General features: G+C 37.4%; 1 protein-coding gene across 1 annotated transcript; it reads right to left on the bottom strand.

The window, feature by feature from the left end:
* Positions 1-402: 402 nt before the first annotated feature.
* LOC149807057 (cholesterol 25-hydroxylase-like) lies at positions 403-19,240 on the bottom strand. Its single transcript, XM_089933560.1, has 2 exons — positions 19,139-19,240; positions 403-3,881 (listed from the first exon to the last, which is right to left on the bottom strand). The coding sequence occupies exon 2, from the start codon at positions 3,863-3,865 to the stop codon at positions 2,891-2,893; it is 975 nt and encodes a 324-aa protein (XP_089789686.1). The 5' UTR covers positions 3,866-3,881; positions 19,139-19,240; the 3' UTR covers positions 403-2,890.
* Between the last annotated feature and the right edge of the window lie 3,343 nt (positions 19,241-22,583).

The following is a 22,583-nucleotide window of genomic DNA, read 5'->3' as shown; positions in this document are numbered from 1 at the left end:
TTTTATTGATATCGAGCCCCTGTGGAGCAAATTGGTCATATTTTGATATAAATAGCCGTGTTTCCAAATGTCCGTTGGGCAACCGACTGGACTTGGCAGCCATATTGTTGACGGAAATAATTAAAAAAAAAAAAACAATAAAGATTCCGGAAAGCAAGGCAAGGAAAATTTCCATGGTCAAAGTCAATCGGAAATGAGAATACTGGGTAATTATTTTATAGGCTTATTTTAGATCAATCCAAATTCACATACAGTGATAAGTTAACGTATTGACATATCAACCATTTAAAATCACAAACACTGTACGCAAAGTGTACCAACTTGTGATAAAAAAACAACAATACTAATAACAGTATTAATTGTATTTTTGTATTTCGCTGCATTCTATTATCTGGAATTTTTGTGTGGCATCGTTCTATTGAAACATATCCAGTTATTCATACTGCTGCCCAAAGACTGCCCTTTGAATAAAATATCTTAACGCGTACGTATTAAGAGCGTAAAACAGATGCTCACAAATGGCGTTACATTCATACTTGAATAACATGGTCATAATGATATGTACAATACAAATTATAAATACAACCGAGTACAAATTTGTGTCTTTATGGTCATTTTCACTTCCTGGACTTCAATGGTAACTGTAGAGAAAAAACGAGCCAAAAACTTAGATTACTATGAAAAACTAGTATTACCTACTCTGGCAAAATTTATTTTTCATAGTTTAAGTACTACTAAAGCTACTGAAGTTTTCCTATATCAAACTCATTTTTCGAGAATACATATAACAGCCATTTTGATCAACTGTGCTTGAGATAGTGCACGATTTTCATAATTGCCACATGTACAGAAATTTCAGTCACTGTAAATGAAAAAAGCATATAGATATGCGCATGCTTCAAATGGAAATAATTTTACTTCATACATATCCTTCTTTCAGAATTACGTAATAAATGTAGTTTATTATGTACCTAAACGTTATTGTTTATTCTTTGTACATACAGCATTATATTGTATAGTCTAACCAAATTGCGACGTTTACCATTTTCATATACTAATATTTCGAACATACAATTTCAAGTTAAACTGGTGTACATCGGTCACCGTTTTTGAATATGATTTTCCAATATACCGTTTTCAAGCTCTTTTCTCTTTCACCTCGGCTGATTTTGCGAACCACAGTCATATGCTTTACATTATACCGCGCGACCCATCTACACTGTGCAGCATTTACTTGCCTTTCAAATCCCATACATTTTGTTGCTTGCACTTCAGTCTTACTGGCCACTTAATTATTTTAAATTTTCATTATTAATGTCCTAATATTTCTCTATAAGAGAGGGTGAAATATAAAATTATTAGTGAACCGATATTGTTTTTGTTCTTTCCGCTGGGACTAATATTTTTTCAAGACTTTTGTAGTCATCGTTTACCACTATCTCTATTGGGCCTACATATTTCAAACAGATCTTGGTCAATGCCCGTTCGCTTTAAGGATATAAAACAGATTTTAAATAAAGCATAAAATCAACCATCTGCTATAGTGAAGTAAAATTTCAATCATATAAGGATTGATTTATATATTTAAAGCAACCAAATATCAAATATTTCGTTCCAAAAAGTACACGTTAAGAAACTTTGTGTGTTGAGCTTTGTTAGATGGCAGATTGAGTGTACGTTAAAAAGGGGTCGCGCCTGATAAAGCAACATTTTAAAAAGCGACCTTCGAAGAGACTGACGCGGTGTTGGCTGAAATAAATTTCCATGAATTCACGATAAGACCATTTCTTCATTATAACTGCTGAGTGCTAAAACTTTCTAATATTCTTCAGTGATAACAATATTTTCAACTTGGTTGTTGTAGTGAATATATTGGATGTCAGATTAGCACGATGTTCGTTTCAGACTAACAAGACATGATAAAAAGTTTTTAGGTGAAAACCCCATCCTGATACGACTTTCCATTTTGAAAACGTACGATCGGTACCATATCGGATATAATATTAGCATCATTTTAATTTAGTAACAGCAAAACATCATAAGAAGTTTTGTGGTGAATGCACGCTGTCGATGATACCAGCCATCTAGAAGTAGTGACAGCAATAAAACTGAAATTGCTTCAATCACATTTAAAGTCGAATAGATACCATTTTAATTTACGAACAACTAAACATCGTAAGAAGTCCTTCAATGAGAATTCTATGCTGATTAGTCCATATATTTAGCAGAAATAGCGATAACAAGATCTGCAATAAGGCCACTATGGCAGGTATATTAAATGGCTTTTTCATTTAGAATCAATTTGGCATTATATGAAGTTGTTTAATGAAATCTCATGTTGATATCTCTATCCATTCAGGGGGAGTGGTGATAATATTTTCGGGATGGTCACCGTGGTGGTCGTACTGGACACGAGATCGGCACCATTCTCGCTTAGAACCAATTATACACCATAAACAATCATCTGGTGAAACTCCATGGTAATATTACCATTCATTCACAAGGATTAACATCAGATCGGAGCCATTTTCGTTTAGAACCAACCAGACATACTAAGAAAACCCCATTTTGATATAACCATCCATTCAGACGGAGTAGCAACAACGTTATAAAGAATGCCAATGTGGCAGCCATACAAGAAGTCCGATGTGAACCATTTTCATTGGCACCAACTAGGCCATGGGGTGAATATGTATGTCAATCCTCTTAGTAGTTTAGGAGGAGTAGAGATAACAAACTTGTGCCAACGGGCGGAGATATGGAAAGACGGACGACGGACAACATACCATTCCATAAGTTATTTGGTATTGACCAGTAGAGATAAAATTTAGTGGCTGTTTAACATGATGATTAAAGTGTACAGTTTATAAAATTTAATTAACGGATGTTTCTAAACTTTGATGAATCCTTTATCGAGTAATTTGTCCAGATAAGTCAAGAACGGTTGATAAAACCTACTTCCTTGGGTGTGGTGTGCCGTATGTTTCACTGGCCCACCTATAATATCAAACGGCACAAGTCGATGAAATCCGATAGGCAGGTCATATCCGGTGTGGTTATCAACCAGTAGGAAAACGAATACTGGTACAAAGATGGTTCGGGTTAAAGGATGACTGCTAAATATCTTTAGACAAAAATTGGCTGACAAAACCAGAACGAGCCTTTCGATTACTGTAAGTTGGTTTGTAACAAACGGATTGATATCTCCATGATCGTGATGATAAGCATGTACATATTTGTATAGGTACATGTTTTTATGTAAAATGAGGTGTATAAAGAAGAAGATGGCATCGTAAAGCAGAATGCTGATTACAAGCTGGAATATCACCTCAATCACGGATGGGGCCTTGTTAGGTAGAGCCCTTGTAATTTGGATCCAGTCATTACTCTTTTCGATCCATATCTTAGGATCCACTCCACAATACCTTTTTACGACGAAGGTGTCCAGGATCATCAGCGGGGTCATGTACCATACTGCCTCCTGAACAAGCTGTACCTGTGGCGACAAATTAGCGACATCCACTTTGTTGCGGATTTTGAATCTTTGTAGCGCTGGTATTTTGTGCAGGGCGACGGGATAAGTGTGTATTATCACACCGTAGGTGAAGGTTGTAAACCAGGTCTCAAAATATACAGAATTGAATACCCAAGAGGACAGCAACAGATCCCAGATTCTTTCAACGACATGTTGCAGAAGATCGACGTGGTACAGGCATATCGCAGCAAGGCAGACGATAAACCCTCTGGTTGTTACTAGCAGCCAGAAGTAATCATGATAACTGATGATTTGCTTTTCTTCAACGTCCTTTTTGGAAATCTTCTCTACGTGATCATTGCCTGACATTTTTACAGCTTTATCTTCCATGTCAAATTGGTATTTCCTGAAGAGAAAAAGAACTTATTTTATCTTCACTGACATATAGTCCATTTAGACTTGTATATGGGAAATAAAGGTGGAGAGAGATAAAGATCTACTCTGCTTTCACATATCGAAACTTAATGTCACCCCATAAAATAAAAGCATTGAATTAAAAAAGAAAAGTCAATTGCACTTTGATAATAAAATAAACATCCATATAATGCATCTGATGATTTCCAATAAGAAGAAAACGTATCCTGAAACATTACAGGTTGAAGTCATTTTGAAGATAAAATTGAATTGAAATTAAACAGAACAAATGGATTACAACCTAACCTATGAGTGTCTTAACATTAGAGGCGAGATGACACCACAGCTTAGTTGTCTTTGATCTACGGCAGTTATTCTTGGTGTAAAGGGATATTAACTGAAGCTAACCATAGAGTGCCACAAGAAATATCTGCGGAAAATGTCCAGTCAAAAGTCTTGGACACCCAGAAAAGAGTTCAAAAATTCTCACAGTTTAAGACCACTTTCGATAACGGTAATTTTAATGCAAGTTTCTCTCCTTGCTGGTCACATGAGGGCACCAAACATTGTTTTCTCACAGATTCCATGTAACTCTATAAGAATATTTTTTCATTGACAGATTAAAATTTTCTTTTATAAATGACTGCTGCGAATTATTCGAGATTACCAAGTTCATTATTCTGGCCAAGGGATATAGACAGGAATTAACCACAAAACGGAGGACTCACGTCCATATTTTGGACGTACTCCCTGCTGGCAGATAAAGAAAGATAACGCTGCCTATGTTTGAAAATAAAACCGAACATGACGAATGTTTAAATAACATTCAATCATATCTCTCAAGACCCTGAATGAGGATTTCGTGATATAGATAACGAGCTGTTGATTAAGTAACACAGACACAAATAAATATGCCTAAAACACACTAAAATGATCCTATTTCATCCTTACCGAACCTCTGTTTACAAATTGTTTGTAACGATGAAATAATGGATAACTTCAAATGTATCACCGGTAAATAAAAGTGAATTGTCATATCTTACCTGCAGATGCTTTCTCCACCATCCCATTTGGAACCTAAACTATCCCTGGGGGCACGTAGTACGTTCGCATTTGATATCCCCTATTCTGAAGCAAACTATTCATCACTTTATCTCATTTCAAAGAAACTGACTAATCAGTATAGTACCGAGCTATCCTGTCGTAAATCTAATCCTGCAAATGATGTGAACTTTATGTCCAAATACCAAACAATGTATATTCAGAAATCAAATTTCATTTTACCTTCTGTTATACGAACTCATCCTCATTTAAAAGCAGCAAAAGTCAATGTTGCAACTATTTAAAAATTCTTTATTTCAAAATAGCCACCTTGGCTACTGAAAGCAACAAAATATATTTATTTAAACTTTGGCAGTTTAACATCTTCAGCCAATCGTCTCATTTTTTAGAGTGCATTCAATTAAATCACAGCTTCTTACAGACAGTTTGAAATACAAAAGAAATGTTGCTGCTAACACTGAAACACCTCACAGCACCATTTAAGAAGGTTACAAGATATAGCCTCCATTTTCATTGGGAAAATGGAGTCCCTTCTCAAATCCCTGAAATACAACAAAATTTATTAAAATAATGTCTTCATTCTTTTTGAATTCCTTTTCCCAAGCTCCAAACCTTACAAAACTTAAATGTGCTAACACAATAACATCCAAATTATTGAAGAAACGCAATTTGCTCACACCGCCGCTGCCTCACCCCCACCTCCGGCACGGCCTAAACTGAAATTGTCAAAGCAACACAAAAGCCCAGTAGAGCGACACGTCCAAGTCTATTTCCCGCGAGTATATAGCTACCAGAAAAACAATGCCGACCACTTGTCATCTCATGTGCTACTGGTTTACGGCGGATGACGTTTATACAGAGCATGGTATCCAAGGTAAAGAATCGTTCTAGCAACAACGTTTTTTGTATAAACACCGGCAAACATGTACAGGAACGAAACAAGTCCTTAACCGACAATCGCGGTACATGTGTAAGATGGCTAGCAGTCAGACAGGAATCTAGTGTTCAAGAAAATCCCATATTGTTATAGACATTTTTGGCAAGAGCTACCGAAATGTTTAGGGATCATTTTCTATTATGTCCATTCGCCAGATACCAAGGTAATTTCGGCCATATGCACGAGTATTTGTTGGATAGCTTTTTAGGGACCTGGTTACCATATCTGCAAGACGAAGGGAACATCTGCTTCGGTAGCTCAAGGACCAGGTTATCCAATATGGAAAGAGTACCCTTTTCCACTCCCAACTGTTTGGATGCCAGTTTGTGTTTTTGCCCCTCTCTGGCCGCCCAGACGTTGTTTCTATTGCACATATTATCCTGGTCATCTTCCCAAAAATAGGTCAGCAAGTTCAAGATATATGCATTTTAGGGCCTGCTCGATCATCTGTCCAATTCTTCCTATCTGCTTTCTCATTTCCCTGGCACGCTCGATGTGTTCGGAAAATAGTGCACATCTTAATTTTATGCAAGGTTGCTACTTGTGCTTCTGAGGTTACTGTCTGAGCTTCAGAGGTTGTTCGTTATGTTAGGCTGTAACTCACTTAAGCCGTGTCTGAAAAAGATGCCATGTGCGTATCCTGACCCTCGATCAGGTCTGTCACAGTAGATTTTTGTTGGTTCCCGCGTTTTTTCTTCCAAAGTACATATCCTATGAAGGTAGTCTTCTGCTGACTAAACAGCAGGATTGCTGGTACTTAAAAGGCTGGAAATGGCACAGGGTGCCCGTGCTGTCGAATGCACGAGTTTCTGCATTGTCGCCCCAGCAGTCAGAACGACACTGCGTCCTATTCATACAATGTTGGGCGTGTCTGCATGTAGTCCAGGTGGTGGTTCTGATGTATGGAACTGTGCAGGCCGCTTGCCGACCAAACCTTAAAGATAGCCAACAATACAACTTTTTCCAGCATGCATCGCCCCGCATTTTACTTCTGTGGGGCACATTCGAATTCGAGCAATCTGTTTCGTGGTTTTGGGGGCGTACCAGGTAATTTAGATGGTGTTAAATGGTCCATCTGCAAGGTGCGAACAACTTTTGACCTTTCTGGCCAGGTTCTCTTTTTGTTTCATAGGCAGCTGCATAACAAATACACCCTGTTTCGCAGTTATTACTCGTACTGCAGGGCATGACCGACAAGGTATTTGACAAGGACCATATCAAGGACAAGATCCCTCTTAACATTTTCACTGAGCAACGTAATGCGGAGCTTATCCCTGCACGAATACCCTTACATTCGAAGGCCACGTGTACTGCTTACATCGTGCTTGTGCTTTTAAACACCTGGTGTGGTACTCGAACTATTAGTGTGTAGCTGAAATAGCGTGTACATATATCATGGTGTACTTATTCTTAATTAGGGTTACCGAACCCCTCAAAATCACAGTAACTCTGGCCAAAAAATATTTGCTTCTGCTTGGCCCAAAATACGTTTGTTTACTGGGCGAGAAAAACTGCAGTAGCTCTGGCCAAAGCAAGTTGCTATAATAAACTCCATACATCTTACGCTAGTAGATAGTGGGAAAGAGAAGGGAGCGGGCCTTGGTTTTTGAGTATGTCCTCACTGGAAGAGGGCAATGACGCTAATCTAATATTTATAGGAGCCAATCTAGGCACACTTCGGCTCGTCTGTTAATATAGAAAAACTCCGCTTTCGGCCATCATGGATTTATAGTAGTCTGGAAACAAAAATATTTTAGTGTTAAAAACGCCCATAGCTTTAACAATATGAGTCAGTACTGGGGTCCATAGAAATTTAATACAGTGTCACTAATAGAGTCAACCTATCATATTAAGATATCCCACCACACGTAGTGTGCGTAAGTGCTTAAACAAACAGAACGAGTATACAAACTTTAAATAAAAGACCAACAAAATGTGCATGCGCACAAAAAATAATTGCAAAGAGGCATTGTAAAGAAGTGTGATCTTGTATTGTTCTTCCATCTTTACAGCTTGTGAGTCTATGTAGAACTGAATATTACCATCCCAAGAGAGAGAGAGCGAGAGAATGTGTGTGTGTGTGTGTCTGCTTGTTATGTATATTTAAATTAATTGTTTGTTAGTTTTAAAATATTTCTTATTCCATTACATGTTATTGTAAAGTAATATTGTTTACTCGACTTGATTTTTTTTAGTTAAGTTCAGTTCTGTTTGACTTGATTGATGTTTTTAAAATTTATTTCATTAATGTAAATACTTAATAATAGAAACATTGTATCTATTTGCTGATCTTAAAATTAGTTACAGTTTTGGTAAACAACTTTTTTAAAAAAAAATTATATTCTTTCTCAGAGTAAGAATCATTTACTTCAGTCAAGGTCATACCTGAACTACGTTACGTGAGGCACATGGTAATTCGTAAACAAACTTCTATTTTTTTCAGAAGGATGAACTCTTGACCCCCATCAGGGAATATGTTTTGCGTTTTAGTTAGTCTTATAAGTGATGTTATGATAAGAATTATATCAGTCGTGCCTTAACACTTGAGACGTCAAGTTGCTTTATGTTGTGTTTAGTTTGGGGCTGAATTTTTATTTTCTTTAAATTATTGGATTCAAGTGATTGTTTTCCCTGAAAATACAAATGTGCTCTAAATTAATTCTTGGACAAAGATATTTACCGGAATTTATCCGGAATTAAAAAACTGGAATAATATTTTCTGTGATTCAACAAGAGAATGTTGGCACATCATTACAACGCTGACTATTGCACACGTCATTACCTTCCATTTTGGATTTTAGTCGGGATTTGAACTGTGATTACTTCGAACTTTTATTGATAGGACTTGTGTTCTAATTCTTGGATTACAATTTGGATTTAATTCGCAATACCGTATATTCTTTTTTTCTTATTTTGTTTTTTACTTTGTAGTCTAGGGAAATAAAGTATTTGTTAAATTTTACAAAGCTTGTTTTCTTCACTCTTTTCTGTTAATTATTTTAAGATCATAGACTCGTAACAGTGTGTGTGTGTGTGTGTGTCTGAATGTGTGTGTGCGTCTCTGTGTGTGTGGGGTGGGTGGGTGTGTTTACAATCAATTAAAAGTTATTATACCATGAAAGAATGTTATAATAAAATGATACAAAAGTCTCAAACAAAAACACAAATCATGCCACGCCGATGATGACGTGCTGTATTGACTTGTACATCACGACCACGACAGTGAGCGTCAATATCACCAATGACTGAAGAAAAAATATTTAATTGCCAAACAAAACTGATCAAAACAACAACACATTTTATACGGATATATCTACTTGCCTTAACCATGTTAAATTCCCATAGACCCCAATAAGTATTCACAATGTTAAACATACTGATGTTTTCAACCTTCGATTCCCGTGTACCCAGACCAGTCCCAGAGTTAGTCCTATGAGTGTGTGTCGTCAGTTTTAAATTTCCATTGTGCTCAATGTAGCTCCAAAAGCATATTGCAGAGAGTGGACTTTGTCTCTATGCCCAGACCAGCCAATACGTGCCCATTTCAGACTCCATAACTACTGGTATTGCGCCGACCTATGAACTTGTTGTTTGTGTTACTTTCGGCCTTAGAGACAATAGTGTTGTTGGATGTGGTATAACGGGTACCAATTAAACAACCTCAACCCCCTGGTGGGGGAACGAGTTTAATCTGCAGGGAACATTGTATATTTGATTTTTTTTTAGCTGTGATTGATGCATTATGCAAGAGTTAAAAAATATCGAGCCTGTTGCCAACATGTGAGATTATGTTAATTCATATCTAAAACATGTTTTGTATTTTTGAAATGTAAATACGCATAACTGAGTTGCTCTACTGCAATTCGATAACCGTCGCCTGTTTAGTTCTAGCAGAGTTATCTCCCTTAAATATACTGGCGAAAAAAGTTTCATTGACAATGCTATCTAGGAGGATATATATATATATATATATATATATATATATATATATATATATATATATATATATATATGATACATGTTGAAATAGGATAGTGATACGAATTGTTTCGGAAATTTTTATTTCAGGTGACGGGACCATGACTGACTATCATATAAATCGGCACGATACACACATGACCAGTAGAATTCCCTCAATAACCTATCTCTCGTCTTTGCCACGCCCATGTTACTACCAAGTAGACTCTCGTGTGCTAGCCCAAGCACTTCTTCTCTCTTAGATCGAGGTACAATCACTTCCTTATACCTCTCGGAAGCTTTCCGGGCGTATCGATACAAAATACCCCGTTTCATCACGAACTCTACCTCACCGTCTGGCAAGTTTCGTACGGACCCCTCCTTTGCATACCCGCGTATCCTGTTAATGGTAGAATCTTCCTCTTTAAGTCGCCTTAATTCAACAGGTAGCAAACTGTCTATGGGTGAAGCTATGGGGTTCAGCAGCCTCGACCCTGCCCTTCGCTTCATAGACCTAGTCTCTATTGACCCCACGTGTACAGGTGTATACGTCATAGGATTCGGCTGTGGCAACACATACCTACATCCTAAAATTACGTCGTGAAACAATCCTGACAAGCACGCTGCTTGAATACGTTCTTTCACATACGGCGAATCAAGGTGGATGTAGACAACTGGGAGAGAATCTTTAGTCCTATTAACAAATTGGACTTCCACTGCCTCACCTGTATAATCAGCAGATTTGATAAATTAGCTATCCACCAAGGCTGGATAACTACAGCCGGTGTCAAAAAGCACGGTAGCCATCTCTCCATTTACCGTAGCTGTTGCTGTATTAGACCATTCTACTGGTTTACACCTACCAGTGCCTGATGTCACTGCATTTATTGTGGGACGATGTTTCCTGTAGTCTTTGAGAATATGGCCAGGTTTGTTGCAGCCGTAGCATACCACTTCAGCTTTCTTACCAGGGGTACCCTTATCTACCCTTGGGTCTTTCCTGAGCCGCTGAACTGATCACGGCTGGGATTAACAGCCCCTAGCTTCCTACCATTTTGACCATTCCGCCTATAAGATGGAAAACCCTTAGCTCTTCTAAAGTTCGTGACGCTGGATCGATCCATGCCACCCTAGATGATTGGACGAGAGTTTGCACTCTGATATCGCTCAGCAATCACACAGATGTCTTCTAAGGTCGCGAAATCACGCTCCGCTAAAAAAAAATATAATCAGACCTTTCCGATACGTACTGGGGACGTGTTCTTTCAAGATCTCCTTCCGTATGCCTTCATGAGTGTCATTTTAATCCATTTATCGAAAAGCACGCGTACGTGAGATTGAAATCGCACGTGTGTCTCCGTTGTTCGCTAGACGACTCTCTGAAATGTTTGCGAAAACTTTCAGCCGACAACTCGTAGTACCTTAACAGCGCTTTCTTAAGAGCGTCGTAATCATCTACTTCAGTCGGTGCCATATTATGATAGACATCTTTGGCAGTTCTTTGCAAAAATGCAGAGATATTAATGGCCCACTGGTCTTTGGGTATATGATGGATTCAAGCTAACTTTTCAAACTGAGTCAAAACGTTATCGATGATTTCGTTTCTGTCATTAAACACCGGCATATTTATCTGGACGGTACGTCTATCCTCTGATATTTTGCTTGTGGGTCCTGAATGTTCATTCAGTTCTTGGTCCCTCCTAGATACCGCTTCCATCCTTAGTCTCTCCATGGCTAACGTATGCTCTCTCTCCCTAGCTCTTTCTTCGGCCTGTAATCTCGCTAACACGATTTCTCTTTCTCTTTCCTCTGTTTGTCTAATTGTTTCTTTTTCCTCGGCTTCTCTGATTCTTTCTTTTCCTCGGCTTATCTGATTCTTTCTTTTTCCTCGGCTTGTCTAATTCTTTCTTTTCCTCGGCTTGTCTGATTCTTTCTTTATCCTCGGCTTGTCAAGCTGGTTTCTGTATTCCCTGAGACTCCGCTCTACAAATTCCGCTAATTAGGTCCCTTAATGACCTAATTCGCCTTTACCAATAGACTTAAACTCTTTAACCAACTGCCTATTAGTTGTCATTCTAGTCTACTCGACTGTATCACCAACCAATTTACTTAGCTTAAGTACATACTAACTCTTTCTGCCTTACAGGAAACAGCTTCCTTAAGAATACTTACCCGTATTATATTCCAATATATTCTTATCCCACGGACTTACTTAAATCACTCTAAAGCAACCTAACAGCGTTTTGCAGTACAAAATCCTAAAGTTCTCTCCAAATTCAGCTAGCTCGCACCAACAACTTAATTATCTCTTCTTGCAAGCGTATCTAAAGGCAATATTTCTTTCTGAATTACTTTAATTCAGACAACGATCACGCTATCAAAACAGTTCAAGTACGGAATCTTAATTTCTTACAATGGCATAACAAACATTAAAGAAATATAAAACCATGGCATGCGCTAACTACTGAATGCACAGATACTGACTAGATTCACTCTCGTAATTTCTTGCTTAAAAGTATCCAAATTTATCACTGCTACGGTACTCTACTTCCTGTTCAATATAATCCTACTAGCCTCTGTCACTCACACCGTTCAAAATAATCCCTGACGAGCCCCCACTTTGTCACGTCGCCCTCTTAGTAAGAGGGGTGGTTAATTGAATTTGGCTGGCGTTATCTAGAGGATGACCTCCCTCGATAGTATAGCCCGGTGAGAGTGGAAGAAAGAATTTCAACAGAGAACTGAACAAGAATATTGGGAAGAAATAATGCACTACCAACCCCCTTAGACCAGAAAATAACAAATAATTAAAACAAATTAATAACGGCAATTCCAATTTAATCTAAATTATGTCAACAGAATGTAATATCAGTGTCTGAGTTAGATTTATTTCATCATAATAACGAGTGGGGAAAAAAAGCGCAATGTCCACGACTGATTGCATAACCCTCCTCCCTTGACCGTGTATCGACGTCTTCCTGTTTCCTCGAGCCTTCCTATTCTCTACGCTTCATCCTTTTCCTGGACTTCCTATTCCTTTATTCTAAACTCGTCACTCTTTTATTTTGGTCTTCTGTCTTCGTACTGTCCCGTCTCTCTCCGGAAAATTGTTCCTTACAAGTCAAAACTAGCCCTAAATCTCTGTATGTACCACTTTCTACACGAACATAAATTCCCTCATTTACGTTACTGAGAAGCATACTAGCTATCCACAATGCATAAATTCTGAACTAATCCGATAGAATATCACACTTGCTTCACAGCGACAGGCCATAATTAACACGTTGACGGTATGTCTAACGTTACCCGTCTCTTTACCTACGCTACCACATGCTCGATTAATATTGCATAAAATTCACAAAATTCTAGCTCACAGCAATCCCTAACTTACAAGATTATTCAAACATTACTATTTTTTTTACAGTGTATATGTCAAGGAGTGATAACATCGCTAACTTGTATGTAGCTAACCCAGGCAGGACCGATGGTAGATTTCAAACCCGCACCATTTCTGTCGATTGTTTGAAGCGCTAACCACTGACCAACCTTGGCTCGCTCTTTGTGTTGTTGTTGTTGTTGTTGTAGGGTTTAACGCCATTTTTCAGCACACGATAGGCTATACATGGCGGCCAGTATTAATGGTGGAGGAAGAACCGGGAAAACCCCGGAAACGACCGACCCACGAGAAGCTACTGGCAAGCTTTCTCAAATACCCACATTAGCCGAATCCGAGACTCGAACCCACGCAGACAGAGGTGAGATGGCAATGATCCGTAACGGAGAGCGCTTTAGACCACTCGGCCACTCGGGGCCCCCTCGCCCTTTGTGATGAAATCTTTTATTATTCAATGAAGGCTGTCTGAGCAAAAATATTTGACCATTTATTTTCATGAATGTATATCTTTTATTGTCCGTATCTCTCGTACATTCTATTGCTTCAGTAGCAGTACATATTTTATATCTCTTTTCATGAATTTAAACATCTTTCCCTTTAGTATTTTATCTTTAAGGGATACATGTTGACGTGTATTTAAAATGATTTATCTTCCATTTTTTTCTTCTAGTATTGCATATGTATTTTATATATAATTTTATAACATAACGTTTAAACCAGCACTATGTGGTATGTAATGTTATGACGTGCCGTTAAACCCTTTACATACATATGTACATATATACGTACGTACATACGTGCATACATACATACATACATACATACATACTGTTACGACTCTATGGTAATGAACTTAGGTAACAGAAAAGAAACAAAATCACCAAGTTTTGTAAAACTTAACAAACCATTTAATTATTAAAGTGAAATGAATCCAAATTAGCCTTATAAAGGTCTACCAAAGTCCTAAACGAAAAAAAAAAGTCATTTATAATTTCAACACCGGAAATGTATTGGTTTTCCAAGAACCATGATGTTTTCAAGATGGCATTGTCAAGAATTCTTTCGAAAAATTTATAATAGTTCCAAAACAATATTATTGTCCAAGTAATAAGCACTTTTCTATCACCACCGCACATTCCAAACAAATGTTTTTCCTCTTGAGAAAATCTAAGTACAACATAAAATGCGTATGCAGACTTACAACAGGAACAGAAAAAGCGTGCATGAGTCCAGAAATCAAAATGAAATTTAATGCTTAATCTTCTTATAGACATCATATATTGTGACTGTACTTCGCAACAGACCCCATTTGATAGCATACACTATTGATTTTCATGAACTAAGCATCTTCACGTGACCTCCCGTAACCAACGGATAACCAAAGAATTCTTCTCAAAACTTACATATCCCATCAGTCACTGAAAACAACGTCATATGCACCATTTTGAGCCTTGTTATTACGATTATTATTACCAATTATCAACACGTAAACATCTATTTATAAATCCTACGAAATTTGCGTTCTTAACAGACCCAGGTCACGTATAATCTATAACAAAATATATTCTATACAGCTTACAGCCATAACGAAAAATTGCGAAATTAAATAAAAATCATGTACCAGGAGTTACTGAAAATATAGATATATATCACACATACATACATACATACATACATACATACATACGTACATCAGTATTGTATTACTGATAAGAGTCCTGCTAACTAAAACGACTTTTACTGAATCATAAAGGGGCTCCGAGTGGCGCTCTGCGTCACTGCCATCTCACCTCTGTCTGCGTGGGTTCGAGTCTCGGATTCGGCCAATGTCGTTACGTGAGAAAGCTTGATTTACATTGTTCCGGTGTAATTTTAATTATTCTCCTCCCTCAGGACATATAACGTGCGAAGCATATTTTTTTTTAACGTACGTTCGACCGTGCGTGCACAAGAAAAAGTAAAATCTATGAACATATACATCCTGATACAAAAGTATATGCTGATTAGATATGCCTGGCAGTTTCAGACTTCAGTTACATTTTCAAACTAGTCTATTAGAAATATGTCTTGCAGTGCATTATGGCATATGATCCCGTTCACTATTATTCTTTTTTATCCTTGTCAGCAGTTGGTGGTGGTGGTGGTGGTGGTGGTGGCTCTGTAACAAACTTCGTTAACTTGTGGCTTCACCTTTGTGCTTGAACTTGCAATAAATATGTATAGCCATTCACATCCAACATGCACAGATATTTCTCGCATGGACTTTTTTGAGTATACTATATGTGCGCAGTATTATCGGTATACTGGTTTCCCGAGGGTTTTTTTTCCTTTCTCGGTAGTATGTACAACGGCACCTTTTCGCTGTAGCGGTACGTCGGTAGTTTCCTTCAGTAAGGAATGCACGGCAAATCCCGATGTTTCTTGTTCCGACTTAATGTTCGTAATAGCTTGTTTTCATTATTCATGACAAAATAATTAAACAAATTTATCTTTTCTTACAAAACGGTTATAACTGTCACAACTTATTGGTGACAATAAAATTCTATTTATAATTCGTCACAAATTATTGGTGACAAATATAATTTTATTTATAATCCGTCACAAATTATTGGTGACAAAAATAATTATATTTATAATCCGTCACAAATTATTGGTGACAAATATAATTATATTCATAATCCGTCACAAATTATTGGTGACAATATAATTCTGTTTATAATCCTTTATTCACTCCTTTGATATATGTCAAGTATGTTAATGCAGCGGCTAAATTAATTGTGAAACAGATTCGAGCAAATCAAAGTTTTTAAAACTTTTCGCTTTAATAAAACAAAAACACAAAAAAATACATGTCATGTTTTAGTTATTTATTAGCGTATGTGAATGCGTTAAGTATATACATTCATTTGTAAGACTGAGAATCATGCTACAATTTTCAAGAGCGAAATTGTCTGCTCTCTGAATTATACGCAATTTCTGACGTCGACTAAATATTATCTTTTTTGTTGCATGTGTTTAATATTTACTGGTCATCTCTGATAAATATCATGCCTGGGTTTTCGCATCCCTATCAAAGTTTCCCTGCCTATTCACATCATTAGTGTAGCTAGAAAAGTGTAGGTTTCAGTATCAACACTTCAAATTTGTATCAATAGGGTCGCTAATGTCACCGGAATGTCTTGCACATTATCAGCTATAGTTTAATCTTAATCGTCCCACTGTAATTACAACTTTTTGACTGCAACTTGCGCAACAATTAACACACAAACAGCAAATTCGTCCACTGTAAGGTACTGGCCATTTAGTTATCGGGGGAGGGGCTGTGATTTTCTTTTTTGAGCTTAACTATATTTCTTTTCCTTTTAACCCGAGATAATTAATATTTGATTCCTAATACTATCGTGGATTTAGTATGATGTTATTTTGCTGTAAATCAGATAAAGGTATATTTCCAGTTATTGTCAAACGGAATTAAACAGAAAGTGTGAGTCCTCTGCTCCAAAACATTGAATTGTTGGTCCCTAATATAAATGACGTATACCTTGGGACATATCGCGGTCAGAACCGGCCGTAGGATGTGTGGGGCCAAAGGCAGCAAGCAATAAGCGGGCCCCCAAGAAAAAAATATTTGCATTGCGGAGTTGCCCTAGGGCAAGTCCTGATCGCGGTACGTTGAGAATTACAGTGGTATGTCACGGTCCAAAACTTTTCCAGGTACCCAGCTCTTGAGTATACCATACTAAATTATTATTAATGAAACTCGTACACAAAGTCCTTTGATAGAACTTTTTAATAGTACGCATGTTTTAATAAAGCTGCACTCAGCACAGATATTAACTCTGTCATTTACTCGTTCTCATTTTCTCGATCCAAGAGTTGGAGGCTTATGGACGAGCGTGTTGAGAAATACAAAAGCGTGAATGAATACATATCAGAGAAAGTACCACAATGACCACTTTTGCAGGTCTAATGGCAACTTCATAATGACCGATGTAAATGCGGCCCAATTGCAACATCATTATGACCTCTGTAAACAAGGTTGAATCACGTACTGATCCATAAACCAATATTATCTACTGCAGATTGACAGAGACAGACAGAAGACAGAGCATTCTACATTACTAGTTGCAATGTTTTGTCTCATAGGTGTCGCAAATCAATCAACTGAGCAACTAGTAGCACATTCATGGTCTTTGTTTGTTTGGATGTTTCTTGTACTACCGTCAAAACAATGAAAATACTTGCATTGTTACCTAGCAACAACCGTTGCCGACTAAAAAGGCATCATGGCTTTGTTATAACAAAGATAAAATGAATGCCTGAATTTTTAGGTTGGACTTTAAGCATACCATTTTACTTATATAAAAAAGAACCATTTAGGATCTCAAGGGTATAACTAGCCAAAGGAATAGGAAGTGTCAGACTGTGCAGCTATCGAATATATACATGGATACAGGGCAATACAACGATCTGTGTCACAAACTGCATATCAATTATCTTCCTGAACTTCAAACACATTTAACACGAGCTTAATGTACCAGAAGCAAACCACACATTAAACCGGGTAAACTAGGTCGTAAGTTAAAACACGCGAAGTGAACAGGCATATGAAAGAGTTTTGGAAAACTGCCCCAGGTAGGAAAACTTAACATGCATAACATAAAGACAAAGACTCTCGTGTAATTTTCTCTTCTATTTCTTTCCTTCAACTGTACAGATCCCGTACTGCACAGTTAATCCCCTTTGTGTGGGAAACTTAAACCCTCTTGGAACTTTGGCAATAATCCAATAAATAATTAGAGGCGGCCTAAATCGAGTTGAGAGAAATACAAATGAATAAAGAGAGAATGTGTGGACCCCAACTCGAGCACAGCCGACCTCGATCAATAAAGCAATTATGCGAAGAACGACACAGGTTAACACTCACATGAAACAATAGGGAAATTTTTTCTTTCTTCAATCAAACCAGTATTACAATGTTACTTCGCCGAAATTCAAAATTCAAATGAATTAATATAAAAGTAAAGTTTTGATCCAATTATCATCTGGATCGCAAGACAACTGGGGACTATTTGACAATAACTGTCTATCCATACACGAAAACAATATATATATATATATATATATATAGCACACATACAATATAGCATATACTCATATAGCACACATACAATATAGCATATACTCATATAGCACACATACAATATAGCATATACTCATATACCACACATATAATATAGCATAAACTCATACAGCATACACAGGATATATGCGTCCTTTAGCCAAGGTCTACTTCGAATCTAGGGAAGGGATTTCGAGTTAGGTGATAGAAACCCACTCGGAAGAACAACCCTATAGATAACACTAGGGATTTTTTTTTAAAAAAAAAAACGTCCAAAATTTTATCCAAATATATTTTTGATCTAAATTCTGTCTTAAAATAAAACAAACAGCATATATGTGGGGGTAACACTTACACATAAAACACCTTTTATTTTTATTTTTTTGGGTAAGTGGGGGAGGGGGGTTCTGTCTGGTGCCCAAAAGAAAAAAGAAAAAAAAAAGGTAAAACAGTAGCCCTAGGCACATTTTTTCATCCGCGTCATTAGGCGGTGAACGACGCTAATCAGATGATGGAATGCAACGAACCAAACAACCTTGTGGACATGGTACTGTTTAATACAGATATTAGTACCCCTACTTCGTGAACAGGATACTAACATGATCAAATGTTTATCAACGGAGCGGCCGGGTGTGATTCACCCTCGGCGCTTTTTCAGTCTACTATAAACAAAATTTGAGCATGTTCCTCACATACTGAAAGAAATTAAATATTCCTCTTATTTCATAAAAGAATTGCTGCATCTCAATGTAGAAATATGTGTACAATATCGCTTACCTTCTTTATTCAATATTTTCTTTTCGATCATCCACCACATTAGTTAATTTGATAACTACTTCCGTTCACAATATCGTAGAATATCCAAATACAGCATAGCAGGTATAACGGTACCAATTGCGCAAGTCCAGGTGGGCGGAGCTTAAGGTGTATGAACATTGTATTCAGAATTAAAGAACAACACTAGCTGTGATTGGTGCATTATGTAAGAGTTGTACTTTCTGTTTGGCTTAAAAAGAAGTTGAGCCTCTTGGCAACATGTGAGTTTGTGTTAATTTCTATCTAGATCATATTTTGTATTTTTTATGATTTTTTTAAAATATGGTACACATGGCTGAAAATGTGCTTGTTGTGACTAGATAACTCTTACCCCTGTCTAGTTCCAGTAGAGTTATCTCTCTTAAATGCAATGGAGTACCTGGTTATGTCATTGTCAAATTGACAATCTAGCATTGTTCTATATGACAGTGTGTGACATGCATGCCCAAGTAGGACAGAAAGTATATTTATTTCACAAAACATTAGCATTGAGGTATATGGAAAAACAATTGGTACCGTGATACCAGCAAGCGTTTTATTTTTTATTTTAAAGTCTTACCGCGAGAATCTCGTGGTCGACGAGATATGATTAGCGTAAACATTCCAATATACTTTACCTGATATGTACTTAATAACTTTATTATTAGCAAAAACTTCCTGAAAAACATAACTCTTCTTATGTAGTAGATTTTAACTACAGTCATCTTTTTATCTTTGATAAAGTTTGATCTGCTTCATTGTAAGGTGTTCGATATCAGATCGTAACCTCAACCACGTTTAGGCTACGACATCGTAGTTAGGTACTGTTTGTTTTAGAAATGCACCGATTCAGAATCTTCTTCTGGGAATATAGTGTTATTGGGGCACAAAACAGCACAAAGCAATCCCTTTCCCACTGCCCCCCCCCCAAAAAAAAAAAATTTGAAAAGAAAGTTGTTTGTTTTAAAGCTATTTTAAGTGTTTATACCACTTGTTAGGCCACATAACAGCACCACTCACTTAACTACGATGTTGACATCCTCTAAGTAGGGGTATAGTGACACATATCACGACGGCATTTAAAGATTTTTTTGTTTTGTGATGTCACCATGCGTAACATTTTAATAACCTATATGCAAACATAATACTCTAACTCTAGAATACTTAATAAAATAGTTGCCTCACAATTTTATTGGCTTTCTCTCTTTTCTCTAACCTTCTTTCCCTCAGTACCATACGCATCAGAATCCCGACTAAACACACATTCGGCCTCTATTATACACTGGTCATATGTGACCTCTCACGTTACCCGAAGAGTCTATTCCTAACTGGACCATCTCATTCTTAATACGGGGATATCTATTAAAACGGCCGACTTACGATGCATGGGAAAATCACTACATAACAATAACGACAACAACAGCAACAGCAATAAAATCGTTGACTTCCTTTACATTTACAACTTTAATTAAGGGATCAGATCCCGTTCAAACCATATATACAGTTCCAATCACTTTTTTTTACTTTTTAATCATAAAAATAGAGCTTAGCACAATGAATAAAAATGATCTATTTTACAACTTGAACAATTCAACCAGAACTGGTTATACGACTTACGCTCGTAGATAATAAAAAAAATTGTTATCTAACTTGGGGGGGGGGGGGCATATGGGTGTATTGTCAAACTTGTGAATTTTGTTTCAGTGTGAGTTCTTAGATCAGTAGTGCAAAGACGAGTTACTGATCCCTGTCATCCCTTCAGTTCATAGGTGTTTTTTTTAAGATATGGAACATACAGTTCAAGTTTACGGGGTTTGGGGCTACTTATAAATGCCATGTAATATAGTATTTATTTAACATAATTCGGAATTATTTTATGGACTTACTAGAACTAGGGCATATAAGGATTATGAATCTAATGTTGAAATCATGTTATTAAATTTGTTGTTTTTACATAATATTCCTGATTAAAAAATATATTGATACATTACTACCGACAGTCACTGTAAGTATAGGTTACTGAATCTGTATGGGAAAATATGAACGAGTTTTTCGGATGGAAATGCTGCACGACCTTGGGGGTGCAGTATATCCATCCGACAAAACGAGTTAAAATTTTCTCATACAAATGCGGTAACCTTTTTATTAAAGGCTCATTTTCTTCTTCTACCTAAGGCGTAATTATATAAACAAAATTACAATTCCAGAAACAAAGTAACCAACTTTATACCGTATTCCAAACTAAATACGTAAGCACAGATTCATCAGTACACGACATTATGAATGCGTACATAACTCCGCCCAGATAAATTTGAACTTAGACATCACTTTCAAAAGAAAATGGCATTTTGATCTACTTAAAAATTGAAATTTACAGTCATATTGTGAATGAATGGGCATTGCAACAACTTTTCCATTTAGTCTGGAATTAATAGATTTTGGATTTTTTGTCGATTCAACTAAATTTCGTGGTTATGACTGGATTTATCTGTGGCTGTTCTACATAAAGTACATCTAATCTCAACATCAAGGGAGCAGATTGTTGACGTCGGCAAGTTTTTATGTTTTGTCACTAAATGTTTTGAATCATAATGTGGGCAAAAGGTGAAGTCTTACAATCATAATTATCAAAAAGACGCTATGAAATATAATGTTTATTTCATTTTCAGTTCAATCATCATCATTGGCGGCTCATGTCTCAAGAGACCATGCAAATAGCGCTCTTGGAGTGTCGTATGTCTCTAGTTTTGGCATCGTCTGCTGTAGCTGTGCAGGCCTATGCGCGAAAGACAGTCAATATTGCTGTTGGTGGAGACATACTGGGAAGTCTGAGTTGCTGAGGTTGCTGCCGCGCTCTTCTTTCTCTCACGTTTATCTGCCGCCAGCTGGCCTCTCATCACATCAGCGACTGCTATGCTCTTGATTACCGTCAGTCTCCAGGGTCCTCGGTCCTTGGCATGCACTTCTCAGCCGTTGTGTGAAATGCTGCAGGTCTTTATGTCCCTCGCACACATCCCTGAAACGGAGTGAGGGGTGGCCGACTCGTCTGGTGCCAGTGGAGAGCTCTCCATATAGGATGTCCTTTGGCAGCCTCCCATCCTCCATACATCGGACGTGTCTCAGCCATCGAAGGCGGTGTTTGTTCAGCAGGGAGTACATGCTGAGGGTACTTGCACGCTGCAGGATCTCGCTTTGTGGGACGCGGTCTTGACAGCTGATGTTCAGGATGCGCTTTAGGCACCGTATATGGAAGTAGTTGAGCCGTCACTCATTCCTTATGTAGGTGCTCCAGGTCTCACTTCCATATATGATGCTGCCTAGAACGCAGGCCTAGTAGACTTGAATCTTGGTGTGCTCTGTTGGCGCGTTGTTTTCCAACATCCTCTTTGCTAGTCGTGCCATGACGGTGTTTGTGTTTCCAAGCCGT

The sequence above is a fragment of the Sinohyriopsis cumingii genome, chromosome 1, assembly GCF_028554795.1.
Source record: "Sinohyriopsis cumingii isolate HCF-2022 chromosome 1, ASM2855479v2, whole genome shotgun sequence".
In the NCBI taxonomy this organism is placed as follows: domain Eukaryota; kingdom Metazoa; phylum Mollusca; class Bivalvia; order Unionida; family Unionidae; genus Sinohyriopsis; species Sinohyriopsis cumingii.
The sequence above is the reverse complement of the archived record's forward strand: the minus strand, read 5'-3'. Positions and strand labels throughout refer to the sequence as shown.

Coding starts and splice junctions, on each gene's coding strand:
- LOC149807057 (XM_089933560.1), bottom strand. CDS start 3,865: ATGGAAGATAAAGCTGTAAAAATGTCAGGCAATGATCACGTAGAGAAG.